The sequence below is a fragment of the Castor canadensis genome, chromosome 10 (assembly GCF_047511655.1).
Source record: "Castor canadensis chromosome 10, mCasCan1.hap1v2, whole genome shotgun sequence".
Taxonomy (NCBI): domain Eukaryota; kingdom Metazoa; phylum Chordata; class Mammalia; order Rodentia; family Castoridae; genus Castor; species Castor canadensis.
The window spans coordinates 790,342-809,260 of record NC_133395.1 but is presented as its reverse complement, the minus strand read 5'-3'; the positions used below and the strand labels follow the sequence as shown (position 1 = coordinate 809,260).

The following is an 18,919-nucleotide window of genomic DNA, read 5'->3' as shown; positions in this document are numbered from 1 at the left end:
AGGATACAAATTCACGCAAGTGTCTGTTTCCTGGCTCCTCTGAGATTCTCAGTCCTGGAACCCAGCTGCACCCTCTGGAGAGCTACATGCACGAGCCTCCCCACTCCACTGAGCTCTAAGCCCAAGCACCTGGCATTGGAAGCTGCTCCCTAGCCCCCAGAAGGGCCCCTTCACTGCCACATGGAGCAGAGGACATCTCCCTACCAAGTCCTGGCCAGATGCGGATTTATGAGTAAATCAAGGGTGCCAGTGCTGCAAGCCATAAGGCCTGGATGGTTTTCCACAGTAAGAGGATGCCCACAGAAGCACCCACGCAGTGCGACAACTGCGCTGCCCAGGGCAGAAGAGGGGCCGAAGGCTTCTCCAATAGCTCCTCTCTGCAGAAGGGGGCAAGCAGATAACTTTGCAGAGATGAGCTAAGTTTTTCATAAACTGAGGAAATGTGCATAGTCTGAAAAAGCTGAAAACAGCCAGTGCAGAGGGCTGAACCATGCCCTCAGCCCTGCTGAAGTCCTGATCTAAGGTGACTGACTAGAGGTGGAGGGGAGTCTTCACAGGTGATTAAGTCAGATTAAGTCAGGTGAGGTCCTGACCTGACAGGGCTATGGCCTTGTAGGAAAAGGAAGAGAAAGAGAGACAGAGTTACATCTCTCTGACATAGACACTGCCACCTATACCTCGGAAAGGGGCATCTCCAGGGTCCCATCACTAGCTCCTGACTTCAGGCCTCCAGCCTCCACAACTGAGGCAATGAGTTTCTATTGTTTCAGCTGCTCAACCTGTGGTAGTCTGTTATATAGCCTGAGCACTCTATCAGCCTGCTATATAAGATCTAACAAATTTACATCAGACTAAAGTCTGCTTTGAAAAAGCAGCTTTGGACCAGGCATGGTGGCTGATATCTATAATCCCAGCAACTTGGGAGATGGAGCTAGGAGGATCATGGTATGAGTCTGGCCTAGGCAAAAAGCACAAGATACTATCTGAAAAATGACTAAAGCGAACAGGGCTGGGGTGTGACTTGAGTGGTAGAGTGCCTGCAGAATGCCCCAAGTTCAAACCCTAGTTCAAACCCGAAAACAACAACCAAAAAAGCCCTGAAGTTAAGCAAGCATTTTGAACACATGAAACATTCAGATTTAATATATGAAAATAGACCTATTCTGGAAGATATAACAAACAGTATGTCATTATTATAAACTCAGAAGACCTTTTTAAAAGAAAAGAGCTACAAAAGTTACAAGGATCACCTTCCTGAGCAGAATGTGAGCACAAAGTGCAGCCGCCTCTGTCCCAGGAGTCCATGAACGCTGTGGCCAGCAGTGCGGTTTATACCTCCTGAAAAAGGATTCCCAGTCTCCATGAGCTGGCAAGGTGACAGTGGTTACGGACGATGGAGGAGATACCAAGACACTCGGTGTGCTGGCAAACTCAGCCTCAGCAGCCCTGAGGATGCACCAGAGGACTGGGGCTGTAGAGCATGGTGGGCACAGGCCTGGGTGTCAGCAGACCGTAGATAGTGGAGGGAACGGATTCTGCTTACTGACGACCAGCTTCTGATGCTGATGGGATATGTAACCTTTGATGTGACCCTTGAGGAGAGAAAAGGGAATTGGTTTACACTTCCAGTCTGAGTCACAGCAGACAATGACATTCGTATCCAATCACAGTGCAATTCACCTCACAGGTGACCATGAAGAAACACGTATGGCAGGTAACGTGGAGATCTACTGGACAGTCCATACTATACCTGCCCTTTGTCACCCCAAAGGCCCTGTGAATGGTATTTCTAGGATAAAATCAGCTCTATTAGCAAATATCTTCACAAAGCCAGGCATGGTGGCACACAACTGTAACCTTAGCACCCAAGAAGCTGAGGAAGGAGGATCAGGAGTTTAAGGCCAGTCTGGGTTTACATAGCGAGTTCCAGGCTAGTCTGGGATACACAGCAAGATCCTGTCTCAAAAAACCAGGAAAAGAAAAAGGCTAACAGATAGGCTCAAGCGGCCATGGTAGTTGCTTTAACAAAGACGAGGACTCACGTACCATGTATATCAAGTTGGCCAGAATACACTGCACTTCATCAATGTCCACGTCTTCCACATGCATGAATTTCAAGGCAACCAGGAAGGCATCCAGAGACAACTGGTGTGTTCTGAGTAGCAAATACCTGGAAGAGGAAGTCACTGTCGTTACTTCAAGGGCCAAAAAGAGGCCCTGGGTCACTAGGAAATGACATTTTTTAATGAGCCAGTGTTCAAAAGAAATAGTTTCCACTAATTAGACACACCCTCAAATACACTCCAAAAATAAGAACTATTAAAATATTTTTACCTTTCTATTTTAAAAAGCCACTAACACAAATAGAATTAAAATATCTACTGAGTGGCTCATGAATATCTGAGGTGCTGTCACCACACAGGCCCTCAGAGGTGCCTCCCGCTGTGTTGTGCTCTTGCACTTTGTGTCCCCTCACTCACACTCTCTTGAAGAGGCTCCGGTAGGTAATGATCTTCAGCTTCTCGAGGATGAGGAAGATGCCGCAGCGGATGAAGAAGGTCTCATGCTTCGCCAGCGCCTCGTTGAGCAGCAGCAGGTTGCCCTCACTGGGCAAGGGGGAGACAGCATATCAACACAGTTTCTCACACTGCGGGTGTGCAAGCGTCAGCCCTTCATTCCAGTGGAAAAGGACGAAACCTACCTGACAGCTTTGGTCACTTCAGCAAACTGCATGAGGTGGTACTTTCTCAAAAGCTCAATGGTTGGCATGTGGCCCTACGACAGAAAGAAAGCTGTTGTCAGTAAGATTCTCATCAGGAATTAAGCTTAAAAATAGCAAGCCACATCTCTTAGACTTTAAGTAGCTAAGTGAGGGTTTAATACATCATAGTATTCTAGGGAAAAACAGCTCCAATCTAAAAATCAGGAAGTCTGGGTACTGTATGGTCTTGTCAGGCCATGGATGTGACCTTGATCTAGACATTCCCATGTCCCTTAGCATTTTTGCAATGGGGGTGGGGGGGGTGGTTGATGATGACTGAAGAAATACCAGCACAAGCATAGGACTGGGGAGTAAGAAATATCTCCCAGAAGAATCAGCTAGAACATGTAAACTCCCCTCTTCGGTAGGGCTGGGAGTGTTGAGGAGCAAGTGCCACAATGCTGCTTTTCCATTATAAGTTATTCCAGACTGTTTAGGTTTCAGCCACATGTGGGTGCCACTTTCTTTTTATTCATTTATTTATTAGTTTTAGATGGGAGAAAAGAAAACTGCCACTTTGAAGTTGTTTCCACCAACTCATGTACCAGTTAAGTGGCTTTTCTGTTCAAGTATCAAACACGAATTTTAGTGACTAAACAGGATACATATGAAAAGGCTGGAATGACATTTTTCTTTCTTGGTTAATCCACTGCTATGAATTTAGGCTTTTAGGGAATGTGTAAACTTTTACACTTCAGGGAAAACAAACTCTAACATTTACTTTCAAGAGAAACAAATCCAGGCAAAGCTCCTCTGGGAGGCCCTGGAAGCTCTGGTGGTGCAGTAACATCACTCAGCCCTTGCAGAGGCTCAGAACACAGTCCACACACCATTTGCTCTGTCTTAAAAAGCCCAGCCACTTCTGAGAGTGCCAGGAGCTACAAAAATGGATAGCAACACTCACCAACAGCATCTTTACCGGAAGCAAATATATCAGAATCATTCTCTTGTTCTTCTGGCTTGAACGGTGGCAGTGCTCAAAGGCAAACGACAGGTATTCCTCGGCTGCAGAGAGCAGGCCTCATACATCAGACAAGCTGGGCCCAGCCCCCTGCAGTGCACAACCCCCTCCCCGACCCCCGGCCCCTATTCCATCATAATCCTATAAAGAAGGCAATGTTACTTCCCTTTACAGTTTTAAAAACAGCAGCCCAACTTGTTTTCTGTCAGCAGTAACGTTTCTGAAGTAAAACCCACAGCTCCAAACCCAACAAGAGCTGCCTGGGACAGCCTACTTAAGAGGAAACTGCAGAAATGAACTTCTGCTGAGATTCTGATTTGCCTAAGGTCACCTGCCAAGCCACTGTGATTAGCACTTCAAACTGGAAATCATAAAGACATATAAAAGATATTGCTTCATAGCACATCTTAATCAGATAAACAGAATAAAATAACTGGGAGATACACCACCTTCCTGCTCAAAATGCAATTCACTATACATCTTTTCACTTAAAAAATATCCTACTAACGTGTAAAGCATTTATTCGATCCTGTGTACAACTTTAAAAGGGGTTCTATTTCATGTAATCTGCTTGAACTTAAGACTAAGAAAGACCTGGGCAGGGGCTTTTCAATGAAGTGTGGAGGCTGAAGGCACAGAGGACAGCCAGGGGTTGATGAACAGTGACTCCACTATCTCCCTGGATGAGAGAAGCCAAGCCGAGCTGAACTTGCTTCAAGAGCTGGGGAAACACAAGACTCATCAGATAGACGCACTCATATACCACAAATGTCTTTCTTGGACAGTGCTGCTACTTCCTAAATGTAAAGGAGCTGAGATGCTATGACCACAGTGGCCCATCTTAGGCAGACCCTGTGTCCAGAAGCCACAGGCCCTGGATCAGGATCTGAGGCCAACAGCTGAGGAAATCTGCACTGAGAACCACTGCCAGCTCCTACCCTGCATGGTCACATTTGACAAAGAAAACCTCTAACCTCGCACAGGAGGCAGAGCTCCCACCAGGAGCCCCTGCAGAGGAATAACCAAGGACAAAGACAAAGCTGAAAGACTGCATGTTCCACCAGCCCTCACAGTGTAGCTTTCCAACCTGGCCTTTGCTACTGCCCAAGATGACTGAGTCCCAAATCCCTTGGACACAGAAAACACATTCCACAGCTACAGCGTGGTGAGACTTTCTGCTGTCATCAAAGGAGCCTGAGACTTTTTGCACCGAAACTCTTATTTTGCTTGGAGTCAGAAGTATTGGGGGAGGGGGTTGCTGTTGTATAGCTCAAGTGGTAGAGTGCATGCCTAGCAAGAAAAAGTCCCTGAGTTCAAACCCTAGTACCACCAAAAAGGAGAAAATGTACATTTAGAGAGGCATGAGTCTCTGAAATTAATCTGAGTCTAATGAAGTGAATAACTGGGACATTCCAAGTACTTTCTTTACATAAATAATGCAAGATCCCAGGAAAGACTGAAAACCATCCCTGTCTGCAGCCCTAAGTTTTGGTACTCAAAGCCCCGAGGGCCAGGGCTGGCTTTTTAGGTGCATGGAGTAGCTCCACTGTCTGAACCATCAGTCTCCAGGACATGTGGTTTCTTTTACAGTAAAAGGAGAGTTGAATGAGATGCTCTTGAAGGAACTCCTTAGCTCTAAAGGCTTTAGAAGCGATGACCATCGAGCATCAACATTAGTAAGTCATCTCTGGCTATGGTACGTATTCAAAACGTCTACTCAATAAACTCCCAGGGACACCACATCGATACAGTCAAAAATTTGAAAGCTCCTACTCTTTAAAAAAAAAAAAAAATCAGAGAGGGAGATGGCAAAAAATCAAGGAAAGAAAGCCCTTCTTCAAAAGCCTGACTTCTATTAAAAATGTTGTGAGGGCCGGAGGTGTGGCTCAAGTGGTTGAGCACCTGCCTGGCAAGTGCAAGGCCCTGAGCTCAAACCCAGTACTGGGGAAGAAATGTGAAAAAAAATGGAAAGTAACGTCAATAAGCCGCAAGGTGAAAAGTCAAGTCCTCACATGAGAGCTGTGCTTTTTGCTAAGAGGCCTTGGCCCTATCAGCAGAGGGGGACGGCCACTACTCACCCCGTCTGGCCTGAAGTGCTGCTGTGTGGCCTTGGAAGTGTGACCAATAGGTCACTGAAGCATCAATCTTAGGAGTTACTGTGAATACGATGGAAGAGTTCATAAGGAACCCATGTCGGCTAGTCTAAGTGTTTAAAAGGAGAAAGACTGGCTTCGTGTGATCTAATGTGAAGAAAGCGATGTGCCGGAACCCAGCACTGGGGAGGATCAATGCCATCACACGTGGTTTTAAAATAAAAGCCACAAACACCAACCACAGAACCAGGCCCAAGGAACTTCCCGGGATTTGAGATGGTGAGGCAGCAGCTGAGCCAAGTGTCATCCTTAGCTTCATTTCCTGTGTCAGCACAACCAGACACATGATGGGGTTGAAAACAAAGAGAGAAAACAGTCGCTCTTCTATTTGGAGACAGCTAGGCTTTGCACCTCAGAAAGGACATTCAATGTCAATGGTGACTGACAGTGCTTCAGGGACCCCCCAGTGCAATCTTCCCTTATTTAATCAGCATTAGCATCCACACTACATGTGACTCAGTCTGTCTGGAACGTGCAGCTCATCTAAAACTTTAGCACAGCAGTTGCAACACACCCTGCTTGAAGTCACTGTCAAACATGGCCTTGCGTCCAACATAGTACTTATACGTGACTCTCTGTGCAGTGCTGTAGTCATCTTTCAGATTGGAGCTGTCAATGGCTCTGATCAGGGGTTTACACAAGTGAAGTTTGTTGATCTGCAATGAGTAGCAATCCATTAAAATAGTTAAAACATCAACGACAAAACAGGCAGATGGAAGAACAGACACAAACTTCTAGGTGTGTGCCGTTAAAATGGGAGTAACAAATCATCTCTGTTGTCAAAATTATTCAATAATAAAACAGCTGGCAGAGTGGATCAAGTGGTAGAGTGCCTGCCTAGCAAGCATGAGGCTGAGTTCAAGCCATAGCACAGCCAAAAAAACAAAAGATTATTTAATAATAAAACATAAAGCGAAGACCACATGCACTCAAGGAAGCCCTAAGAAGCCTTCCAAGGAGCATTGTCCTGCGGAGAGCTGGAGCACTGACAGCAGCAGCCTGCACTTAAGCCAGGCTGGTGGGGACAGGCCAGACGTCCCCTTGGAGCAGAAGGGAGTGGTCCCAGCCACTGAAGGCTGATGGCTGCCCTTCCCAGCTTGACTCTGATAGGAAAAGAGAGCTCTTAGTTCATCTATTTTTCTTCTTCACACCTTGCCACTTTCACAGGGTTGATATGAAACAAAGAATGGAAGGCACCACAATAGGGTCCCTGCACTGAGAGCCAAATCACACCACAGGACCTGATCATTCAGTGCAGGGCCTCCGCCCCCAGAGAGCTGGTCACTCAGTGTGCAGGACCTTCTCCCTGGACTAGCTGCAGTCAACTCAAGTCTTTCTTGTATCATACATTTGTGAGACATTTAGAACTTTGAACATGGGAGGCATTCAAAGAATGTCAGCTCTCAGGGTTATAAATGTGACTGGGTCATTTCCTAAGACATGCCAGGGAGGTTCAATGACAACAGTAATTGAATAGTAATAACTGACCTGGGGAGACAGAGGGCAAGTTTGTAGGGAGTCTCAGGCAGAAGCATACCTTAAAGTAGATTTTGAACAACTGATTCACCAGAAACAGCATCCCCCACTTCTTAGAGTCCTCTATGCCAGCACGACTATGGGAGAGTAATGTTTTCACAGTTACAGAAGAAATGAGAATTTTATGCATCACAAACAAAATGAACTGCCTAAAAATGAGTACCTCTAGTTAAAGTCTCACAAATCTGTCCTATTTACCAAATAAAATAACATTATGAAAACACGATGTCTCACCTAATAGGTGAAATTAAAAAAATAAAAAGAGCAACCCAGGAATTCTAATCTCATTTAAACACTTGGTGCTCCCTCTGGCACATCAGTGGGAAATGCCTGGTTTCAGCAGTGTGGGTAAAAGCCATTTGTTAGGAAGGGTTTGTGAGAGTCAAGCATGTTCTGTCATCATTTCAACAAAATGCACCTGTGGACACAAAAAGAGGACTCTCAAAGCAGGAGCTACAGGAGGCATGAGCACATACCTGCAGGACTTCCCATGCACAAGGTCACTGGGGCACAGTTCACCAAGAGGGACACACTAGGACATGGGGGGCCAGGCATTGTCTGAAGGACCACAATGAGGTCTGAGCCCTAATGAGCCTGGACTGGTTACAGGCAGGTTTTGTGTGTTGTACATTCTGTGTGGTTTTGTGGATGTACATTCACCACAAAGACAAAGAAGCTGGAGGATATGGAAAGCATACAGCATTTGTAACTCCGAAATACATTTTTTTACAAAAGAAGAAAAGATAAAATGTTCATAGAAGTGGTGGAGTTACAGGTAATTTCTCTAAAATTCTCCCAACTTCACTGAATGTTTGAAACTTTTCATGAAAAAAATGCAGTTGAGATGGCTGTGTACTTTCTCCGTAAGTGGTTCCCAGCCAGGCACAAGCCTGTGGACAGGGGTTCAGAGAGGCCCAATTGCAGGCTGCCTGGGAACACGAAACCCAGAGCATAATGCCAAGGAAGCATGATGGAAGTGCCCAGGACAGAAAGCATGCAGGCTGCTCACAAGCTCAGGAGCAGAACTGGTCCTCCAGGCCAAAATGTGCCCACAGGGAAGCACTTAATGTAAACAAGAATTCAGTTTTAGGTTACCAAAGCCTGTCTCATGCTAGCTGCCTAGCTAGCTGCAATAACCAGCTCTTTTTTATGATTACCATCACTATAACTAGAACTACGACCATTGTGCAAACGGTGACAAAGAGTAACACAACTCCAAAGGGCCATGGCAAAAAACAGAAAGAAATGCATCGGCAAGTACTTTGTAAGTACAAAAATGCTTCATTCATGTAACGTCCCGCCAGTCAGGCACCAGGGACAAGGGCCTCTTTATGAGACATCAAAGGCAAAGACCAGGGGACCAAAGTGTCCCCTGAGGTTTGTCTTCTGGGCACAAACCGGGGAGTGGAATTGCTGGATCACATGGAACCTCAGGCCTAACTCTCTGTAGGAATAGCCAGATACAACATCTTAGGGCCCACTGGCAGTATACAGGGCCCCAGACTCCTCTCCTTGCCTGAAGTGTCTTGTCTTTTTGATGCAGCCACTATACCAGGTGTGAAGTGGCAGCACACTGTAGTTCTGACTTGCAATTCTTTAATGTGTTGAGCACTTTTCCGTGTGCTTACTGGTCATGTGTGTATCCCTCCAGAACATTTTTCAAATCTCTGTCCATTTTTTTTTTTTATTTTGGTACTAGGGTTTGCATTCAGGACCTTGCACTTGCTCGAGTCACGCCTCCATCCCTTTGGCTCTGAGTATTTAGGACACGGGGTCTCACTTTCGCCCAGGTCAGCCCAGACCATCATCTTCCTATTTTATGCTTCCCACCATGGCTGTGATGACAGGTGTGCACCATACCAGCTTCTTCTATTGAGAAGGTGTCTTGTGGGCTGACCGGGAACCATGTTCACCTCAATCTCAGCTTGTTGTGGAGCCGGGATGACAGGTGTGCACCACCACACCCAGCTACTGGTTGAGAGGTGGTGCCATGAACTTTTTTGCTCAGGCTGGCCTCAAATCACAATCCTTCTGATCTCATCCTCCTGTGTAGTGGGATGACAGGGGCAAGCCACCAGTGCCCCGTTCTACTTTTAAGTTGGTTTGTCTTACATATTGTCCAGTTCTCTATATATTCTACATACAAACCCTTATCAGACATACCGTCCAATAAAACAACTTCACTTTGATTGTTCTGTTGAAACCCAATTTATCTATCATTTTCCTTCATTGCTGTGCTGTTGGCATCACATCTGAGGCCACATCAAGTAAGGAAGAATAGACTCATACAAATTTCAGTGTCCATTCCATAAACATTCACGGTATGACGGTGAGAGACACAGAGGCCTCATGCACTCTGCACACTTCAAATCACCATCCAAAACTGCACATGCTGAAGGTGATGGGTGTGGGTGGGAGCTAGGAAAGCCTTGCCCACTGTGGAGTCCACAGTGAGATCTCAATCCTGTGGGGACCAAATGGGCAGCACAGAGAGGTCTTATTCAAAAAAAAAAAAAAAAAAGCATACAATTTCTTCAAAGTCACAAATAAACTGTGACTGGTGAAGAAATGGAGCTCTAGAAGAAAGATGAAAATTCTCAAGTGAGATCAAACGGAAGTCCAGAATTAAAAAATAAACAAAAAAAAGCAGCTAAGACCATTCACCTTGCAAGCAGGTCAATACAAATTACTCCAAATGAAGGACAAGATTGAAAAACAATAAAATGTTAAATTAAAAAAAAAAACTGATAAAAACCATCAACTTAGAAGAGTAAGAAGCTCCCTAAACTGTAATCAGGGGAACAGAAAACCAACTGGACAGAGCTGAGCAGTTATGGAAGTGGCTGGTGAGGAAAAAAGCCAACTGAAGACAGGGAAACAATGGTGAGAGTGACAGTGAGGGTGATGGCTGGCTGTTGCAACCAAGGAATCAAGCCAGGGACACTGTAAAGGGCTGCCAGGGAAAAATGGCCCATCCACAAGTTTCCACTTGGCACAAGTGTCTTAAAAAATGAAGACAAGCAAAGAGGAGCATGGAGTTCATTGGCAGTAGACCTGTGCTACAGCGGACTGCAGGGAGAGCCCCAAACCCAGAGGCCTGGCCCCAGAGGAACTGACTTGCACAGCAGGCACATGCCAGAAACTGAGTGCTCGGTAAGTGTTAAAACGTGCCTTTCTCTCATTTCTTTTACAACACAAAGAACAGTTATATCCATCATGGGGCAGGCACAGCAAGGTTCTCAAGACCTTCACTCACGTGTCACTGGCACAGACGCGGAAGCAGCTCATCAGCAACTCAGCAGCTTTTTCCAGCATGTCCCCGACTTTGCTCTTTCCTTTCTTTACCAACTGCTGATCTGCCTAGCAGAATACAAAAACATTTATTTTCAAAACAGAAATGGGAACAGTTGAGTCCAAGTCCCAAAAGGTTTTAGAGACACCATCTAGTGTGCACCATGGTTTTTAAACAGTCATCTACACGCCAAGTCTGCCTCAAGTTAAGGTGTTGGTCCCCAGCTTTCCCCTGCTTTGCTCACAGTACAGAGCAACTGGTGCCTTCTCTCCTTCAGACAGCAGTGAACACCCGAACAAAAGCTTCTAGAGACGTTAGTCATGGTGAAGCGCGGCTCTTCCCTCGTTCTTAGGAGGGCCTGTGTTAAAGCATGAACCTGCCTGTTTTCTCCTCCTGCCATTTTGCAGACAGTCCCATGCTGAAGGCTATTTAGTGTCCTGACACACACTGGAGGTGTGAGCACCAGGCCAGTGGGCATGGTATCCTCCTGAAACACCAGGCTGCACCAGTGTGGCTGTGAACTCAGCACCAGTCCACAAGCCAGGCACACTGGCTCTGCAGAAGCATCCTTGATGGCACAGCAAACATTATTTTTTACATTTAAGCTTTCTCTGTGATGAAATGGAGGTGTAAAAAACACTTCAGGCCAGGTGCCAGTGGTTCACATCTGTAATGCTACCTACTCAGAAGGCAGAGTTCAGCATTGTGGTTCAAAGGCAGCCCAGGCAAACACTTCATGAGACCCTATTTCAAAATAACCACAACACACAAAAGGGCTGGTAGAGTGGCTCAAGGTGTAGGCCCTAAGTTCAAACCCCAGTACTGACCCCCCCCCCCAAAAAAAAAGTACTTCAGGAACACACCGCCTGATGCCTCTTTCTGAGGGAAGGCATCCCAGCAGAGCAGCTGGAGCTGCAGGCTGTCCTGTTGTTTCTCCTGGAAACACTGGCAAACACAGCACCCAGGGTGCGTGTTGGAGACCATACTTTTAGCGAATGAGATAGATCTGTCACTTCCAGGCAAAGAATTGATGGTATTTGTTGCTGGCAGTATTTGTGCTTTCAATAAAAAAAAAACCCTACAATTTTGAGGTGAATATGATCAAAGTACAGTAATGATGGAACCTGTTAAAATGTAAAACAAAACAAAACAAAACAAAAAACATCTAGAATTTTGGAAAATGTCTATTGACCACTGTGAGCTTGGCAGCTTTACTTCAACACTTTTCTGATGAGGTATACTAACAAGCACAGGGTTTTATTTACACAGTGAGGGGTCAACATTTGGAACTGTTGTATTATCTTAGTGAGCTGAAACTTTCCAAATGGGGTCTAAACATTTGTGCCTCCCAAATTCATGTGTTGAAATTCTAACACCCAGTGTGATGGTAATAGGTAGGGCCTCTGAGAGGCAATTAGGTTTTGAGGGTGTGCTTATAAGAGACCCCAGAGTTCCCTGCCCCATCAAACATACAGACACACCAAGAAGACGCTGTCTATAGACCCAACAGTGTGCCTTACTAGACACCCAAAGTGCTGGCACCTTGATCTTGGTCTCTGGAACTGTGAGAAATTAGTATCTGCTGTTTATAACTTTCCCAGTCCTTGGCATACTGAGACAGCAACCTGAATTGAGTGAGACAGAACAATGATGCACTATAAAATCATGCATGGGTAATGAGCTGTTTGAAGACAGACCACTGGATTTTAATGCAATCATAGAAAAATTTCATAGCTCTGTTTCAGAGCCACATTGTAACTAACCTTTAGAAAACTGCACACCCGCAATCCCAGCACTCGAGAGGCTAAGGCAGGATTCCAAGTTTGAGGCCAGCCTGGGATTCCTAGTGAGTTCAAAGACAACCTGGCTGTATAGTGAGACCCTATCTCAAAAACAAAACAAAAAACAAAAAACCAACCCTGATACTTGAGTTTTGGTGTAGTGTCAAAAAGAGCTCCCTGCAATGATCTGAAAAGGCTATTGAAATAGTCTCCCCTTTCTGTTGACGTCTGTCTTCAAACACCTCAACGTGAACATGATGGTGCAATGGTGTGTGTGCAGAAGGAGCAAGTCTTCAGAAGGGTTCTGTTAAAACTGAGCATTAAGAGCTTGAGATGTAGCTAGGCGCCAGTTGCTCACGCCTGAAATCCTAGCTACTCAGGAGGCAGATCAGGGGTATCCAGGTTTGAAGCCAGTCTGGGAAAATAGTTCACAGCACTGTATTTCAAAAATATCCAACACAAAAAAGGGTTGGTGGAGTGGCTCATGGTAGACAGCTTGCCTAGCAAGAGTGAAGCACTGATTTCAAACCTCCACCCCCAAAAAAGAGCTTGAGATGTGAGGTAATGGCACTCTCCTTAATGAATTTTGTCTTGTAAATATAGTTAGCTTTTATTTAGGTCAGTGATATTAACAGGCAAAGGATTTATTATTATTTTTAAAAGAATATTTGAAGAATTTCCCATTTAAAATTTCTAAGATGGCAAATATAAACGAATATAACAGAAATAAACAAAAGTTCTCTGGGGTCTTCAGGTAACATTTTTTTACCTGAAGTTTCCACTTTACATCTTACTGAGACTGTTGACATTTTTATTTGCTTCAAGCATGTTCACTACTGCTCACTCAGTGTTTTTATAAGGGCTGCTTCAAAATCCCCATCAGGTAATTCCAACAACTATTGTCATCTCTATTGGAAGTATTCTCATTAAAGTCTTAAGAAGTTGATCATGCCTGTAATCCTAGCTACTTGGGAGGCAGAGATCAGGAGGGTCACAGTTCAAAGCCAACCTATACAGTTCAAAGCAAACAGTTTGAGAGGCCCTATCTCGAAAAAAACCTATCACAAAAAAAGGGCTGGCAGGGTGGCTGAAGGTGTAAGCATTGAGTTCAAACCCCAGTACCACAAAAAACAAACAAACAAAAAAAAGTTGAGATTCTCCTCATCCTTGGCATGATTGCTGATTTTTTGTTGTATCCTAGACCTTTGGGGTATTGGAACTTCTGACCTTATGTACCCTGTTTCCATAGGCCTCTGCTGACCCGTGCTAGCAAAGAAGAGGCCTGATCTCTTGGCTGCTGAGTGGAGTGGGGTCCAGGCCCCTTACTCCTTTGCTGCCATGGTGGGTGGGGCCTACAGACTTGCAGGTGGAACACAGCACTGAAAGGCAGATACCATCACAGATAGTGCTGTCTCTTGGGCTGGCCTCCATCGGGGGTATTTTTGTCTCCATCTATAGGCACATCCATATATGTTTTCCCAGACCCTGTGTCCCAGTCAGACAGGAGGCAAACAGGAAATGCTCCCACTTGACTTTGTGGGTCCCTGCCCTTCCCTCCCCAGTGTGACTCTGACACTCACACCTATCTTTTGGAGAAAGAATAGGAGAAATCTATCTATTCCATCTGATCAGGGCCCAGAAATCATAGACAATTTAAAGGGAGCCTAAGACTACAAAGACAACAACTGTGGTCCCACAACTGGCTTATGCAGCCCCAGGGAGGTCACATCACAAAATACAGGACCTTTACCCTCACATCAAAGAAGCCAACCCCCGGATCTACATTAAACTACAATTTCTTAGGACAGGGAACAGGCCACATCTCCCTGTTACTGTTCCACCCCCTAAATGGTTAACAACGTGTGGGTAGCCCTGCACTGACAGTGTGAGAATCTGAACAATCTCATTACTGGATCAGTGAGAGGGGACAGTCAGCCAAGCCACCTCCTGGTCTTTTGCTTCCTATACTAGATGCACACCACCTCCCACTCATTCCTCAAAACTTTTGGGAAAAGAGACATAAAATCAAGCAGCAGAAAGTGACCAAGTTTTAGTTCTAAACAGCAGCGAGAGAAAATGGAACTTACATTGTTGGCAAATACTCGAAGGTCAAGTGCTACTGCATACATGACAGGCAAGGCCCTACGGGCAGAAAGCAAGTACATTTGAAGAGCCACAAAGTCCAAGATCTCACCCTAAGAGGGAGAAGGACACTGGCACCCAGGGCGACTCAGAATGGCATCCACACCCTCCTCAACTCTGATGACTACTGTCTGCTTCCTTACATTTCATCCTGGCAGGCTTCAGCCCCAGGCTTCCTGACCAACCTAGAGGCCCCTGTTTGGTCCACACCACTATCCCACCCCTACTTGGGCATGGGCCCTGGTCCAGCTGGAGGCTCCTAGGACTTCTCCTTTCCCTATCTTCCCATCACTAACAAACAGCTCCATTTAAAAAAGATGTGGCTTGGCCAAGTGTGTTGGCTCACACCTGTAATCCCAAATACTTGGGAGGCAGAGATTGAGAGGATTATGGTTTGAGGTCAGCCTAGGCATAAAGTTGGTGAGACCCTGATCTCAATCAATAAGCTGGGCATGGTGGACATGCCTATGATCCTAGCTACGCAGGAGGTCATAGATAGGAGGGTCATGGTCTGACGCTAGCCCTGGGCAAAACACCCCTATCGCCCTATCTGAAAAATAACAAACAAAAAGTCCTGGGGCATGGCTCATGGGGTAGAGTGCCTAGCAAGGGTAAGGCCCTGAGCTCAAACCCCAGTATCACCGAAATTTTTTTTTTAAATGACATGCTTTAACAAGATTTCTGAGTAGGAACCAGAGTGTATAATGCAGCCAATGTCATAAAACAGTGTTGGGTATATCTAGCTGGCAACACTGGGCTTCCTATCCTGTGTAAGCTAAGTCTCCACTTAGAAAGGGAAAAGGGCTGGGATGTTTGTGTAATCAAAAATTACATATTTGCCTAGTGTGTTAATAAATTATAAATCCTCAAAATAAAAATTAGTTTGTCGAAACATTTAAACAGCCAGGCAGAACGGTGCATGCCTGTAATCCCAGCACTTAACAGGTTGAGGTCGGAGGATCGTGAGTCTGCAACCTAGCTGCAGAGCGAGACCTTGTAAAAAGCCGGGCGTCAGTGGCTCTCATATGTAACCCTAGCTGCTCAGGAGGATCCCGGTTTGAGGCCAAAACAGAAAAACCCCATTCAAAAATACCTAACACAAAAAGGGCTGTCAGAATGGATCAAGTAGGTACAGTGCCTACCTAGCAAGTGTGAGGCCCTGAGTTTAAACCTCTGTTCTACAAAAAAAAAGGACTTTTACAGCAACCCAGTTATTATGTGTATCACACTAAATGAACTATACTCGGTCTGACACTTTTATCCAAAGTAAGCTCAAAATTGACAACTGAAGGAAAAAAACAGTACTCAATAAATATTTGGGAGAAAGGAAGTGTCGAAATAGAAATTATTCTCAGTATAAAAATAACACCAAGAATCTGGCTGACCTGTCAGTCAAGTTCACACAGCTAGTATGATTTTGTCATGCCACAGGACATTATATGTCCACAGAGAAAACACAATACCTGCCTAAAGCAGACTTTAAAGGGCTCTGTGAAAGAAACTGCTACTCACCAATCTCCAGTTGTTGCTGCTCCTACTTACCAGTTTTCTTCTTTGTGGGCCTGAAACGCCCGCAGGAATGATGTGCAATGTTAAGGAAGGTATGATATGCAACACTCAAATCATGATACAGATGGCAAAAAAAAGAATAAGGAAGATTCTAAATTTTAAGGGGTTCAGCACACCCTTTAAAAGATATTATGTGTGTGTTAGGCTTGGGGGGTCTGCTGCAGTGGGTAAGGCACTTGCCTAACAAATGCAAGGCCCTAGCATGGCAAAAAAAAAAAAAAAAAAAGAATACATATATATATATGCCACAAAAGTAATATGTTCTTGAAGAAAAAAGCCCACGTTACAAATATCAGTAAGCCTAAGTCTACTAAATATATTTATTTCATACATCTTTCTTCAGAGTTAGAACACTTTATTATAAAATTTTTAGAAGTTTGTTTGGGTTCTCTGAGCCCAAATGGTCATGAGTTATCTTTAAGTGCTTCAGAATCTGTAGTGTAACACTTATTTTTACCAATTCTAGAGTTTTGCTGGGTATATTTAAACAAGACAGTTTAAATCTGGAGATCAATACAAATACTTAGAATATCCATCAGTTAGGACCTTCACTGTAAGATGTCATCCAATTAAGCTAAGTTGGCCTGGTGAAGACCATGTGTCTTACTTAGTCCACTCTGCACCATGTAGGCCTGAACTGTGGACTTCTGCTATTTCACCAAGAGGACTTAACCAGCTTCCACAAGTGGACTCAATGACTTAAAGGCAAGAAGGTATTATTCTTCAACAGAATTAATGAAAGCCCTCCTATTTTTTTCCCTTTCAGTGCTAGGGACCAAACTTAGTGCCTTGCACTTGCTAGGCAAGCACTGCATCACTCAGCTGAGCCCCAATCCCAAATTGTCTCTCTTCTCCAGTGCTTTTCTTCAAACTGGGAGACTCTTTAAGATCTGTGCTGAACTTTGGTACCAAAGAGAAAAAGCTAAAAGGAGTTTCCCTTCCAAAATATTTTAGTTCCTTTCTAATTGTAGGTTTGAACAACTGGCCCAAGATTTCAAATCTCAAATCCCAATAACCCACTGTACCTGTTACCCATTTCACAGCTACCTCTGTGACAAAAGATATTGGACTATCACCGTCTGGCATTTGTAAGCTTCTATGAAGTCATGGTTCCCCACCGCATAGGTGCACCTGCAATAGGTGTCAGAAAGAGCATTTATACAATGAAAACCTAGAAGCCAGCCATGTAAGCCAGAGTTCAATTCTGCCACAACCCCCTAGTTCTCTACTGGTCCTGGAAGGAAAGCTGAAGCTCCTGTTTGACAGCTAACAAAAATTGGAAGGAGGAAATGCAGATGACTATTTGGTGTAAAGGGGAATGCCACATGAAGCTGTGAGACTACTCTGTCAAGCCTCACAAGGGGACAGCTCCAGTAGGTTTGAGTAAATGGACTGATGATTCTGCATGGCCCTTCCCTTCTGCCAGTGGGCTGACCAGGGTGCTCTAACTGAATTCCTTCTGGGCAGTCAGAATCAGTTCATCATCAGATCTGGAACCACACTGTACACCGCACAGAAAGATAATCACAGGGTGTCTTACAGCACAAGGAACGCAGTGGCACCACAACACTTCCAAAGACCTTGCTGGTTTTCAGGGTTTCCCTGCTCCAGATCCCACCTTGCCCACACCCGGCCTGTTCTACAATGCTACAGGCATGCAGGCAGAAGGGCAGACAAATTCACATGGCGTTAGGACACAAAGTTCTCCCTAATGGAGAAACAGAAGTGGCAGACACATGTAAATCAAAGGAAGCATTTTCTGCTTAACTCAGTTTCTTTCCCAACAAGGTGAGGAGGTTAAAACTGGACACATTTCCTGAAAAAAGCAAGTCCTCAGTCAGGCTCAACACACGAGTAATAAAAGACCACGGCCCAGGAAGTGTGATGAGTACCAAGTGATTTTTTTATAGCGTGACACAACAGTCACATAACACCTGCAAAGGCTTTGCCATGAGGTTAGAAATGTGCTCTCTTACTTTTCAAAGTCATCTCTGACAGCTGCAAGCAAAAGAGGACAGAAGGTAAAAATCCCCAGAGAGCTCAGCAACTTCCAGCCGTGCTTTTCTTCACTGGCAAAACGTTACCTTAAATGAGCTGCAAACATTTCATCATAAGGGGGTTCCAAAACTTGCTGACATTTCTCTTCTGGAGAGGCCATCTGATTTATAAGGAGAAAAATGGCCAAAAATAAAACTCATGGGCACAGAAGAATGCACTGTATCTATAGAAAGAGATTTAGACAACTCTTTCAAAATGCCATAGTTCACATTAATAGTCTTAGCATTTCTAATAAAGATTCATTATTTCAACAATATTTATCAGGATTTCAACGGAGTATGAAGTCCATGAGTTCAATTCGGTTTTGCCTGGTGCAGACCAGAAAATATCCTAGGCACTTCCACAGCATTTTAGTGGAAACAGCAGTTAGTCAAGAACATTTATTAAGCAACAAGCTGAGATGATACCATGTGAGAAATCACTCCCAGTTTTCTGCAGGGAGCATGTTTCCTTGGCTAGTGGCTGACATTAATTTCTAACTTTCCTTTCTTCCCAACAGTCAAATTTTAGATGGTTTGATGCTTCATGTCACCTTGATGCTATGGGGCACCCAGAGGAAATGTCTTCTGGTGTGTAAATGAGATTGGCATTGGAGTCAGTGGCTCTGGAAAGCCACTCCAGAGGTTGAGTGCCCTCTAACCTGCTGAGGGCCTGAATAAAGCAGAA

The 18,919-nt window shown here is 44.8% G+C and overlaps 1 protein-coding gene across 6 annotated transcripts in view; it reads right to left on the bottom strand.

The window, feature by feature from the left end:
- Positions 1 to 1,114: 1,114 nt before the first annotated feature.
- The window catches only part of Pcid2 (PCI domain containing 2), a 28,345-nt gene continuing 10,540 nt past the window's right edge, over positions 1,115 to 18,919 (bottom strand). For 2 of the 6 annotated variants that reach the window (XM_074042943.1, XM_074042946.1), the window contains exons 3-14: positions 18,280 to 18,353; positions 17,261 to 17,326; positions 16,169 to 16,210; positions 14,572 to 14,626; positions 10,668 to 10,771; positions 7,413 to 7,488; positions 6,390 to 6,531; positions 3,666 to 3,766; positions 2,702 to 2,775; positions 2,481 to 2,606; positions 2,047 to 2,170; positions 1,115 to 1,592 (exon numbers count right to left, since the gene is read on the bottom strand). In XM_074042943.1, coding sequence (XP_073899044.1) covers positions 1,503 to 1,592; positions 2,047 to 2,170; positions 2,481 to 2,606; positions 2,702 to 2,775; positions 3,666 to 3,766; positions 6,390 to 6,531; positions 7,413 to 7,488; positions 10,668 to 10,771; positions 14,572 to 14,626; positions 16,169 to 16,210; positions 17,261 to 17,326; positions 18,280 to 18,353 — 1,074 coding nt within the window. In that variant the 3' untranslated portion in view covers positions 1,115 to 1,502. Of the gene's footprint in view, positions 1,593 to 2,046; positions 2,171 to 2,480; positions 2,607 to 2,701; positions 2,776 to 3,665; positions 3,767 to 6,389; positions 6,532 to 7,412; positions 7,489 to 10,667; positions 10,772 to 14,571; positions 14,627 to 16,138; positions 16,211 to 17,260; positions 17,327 to 18,279; positions 18,354 to 18,919 lie in introns of those variants that run through there. The other 4 variants (XM_074042944.1, XM_074042947.1, XM_074042948.1 and 1 more) reach the window with 4 other exon arrangements.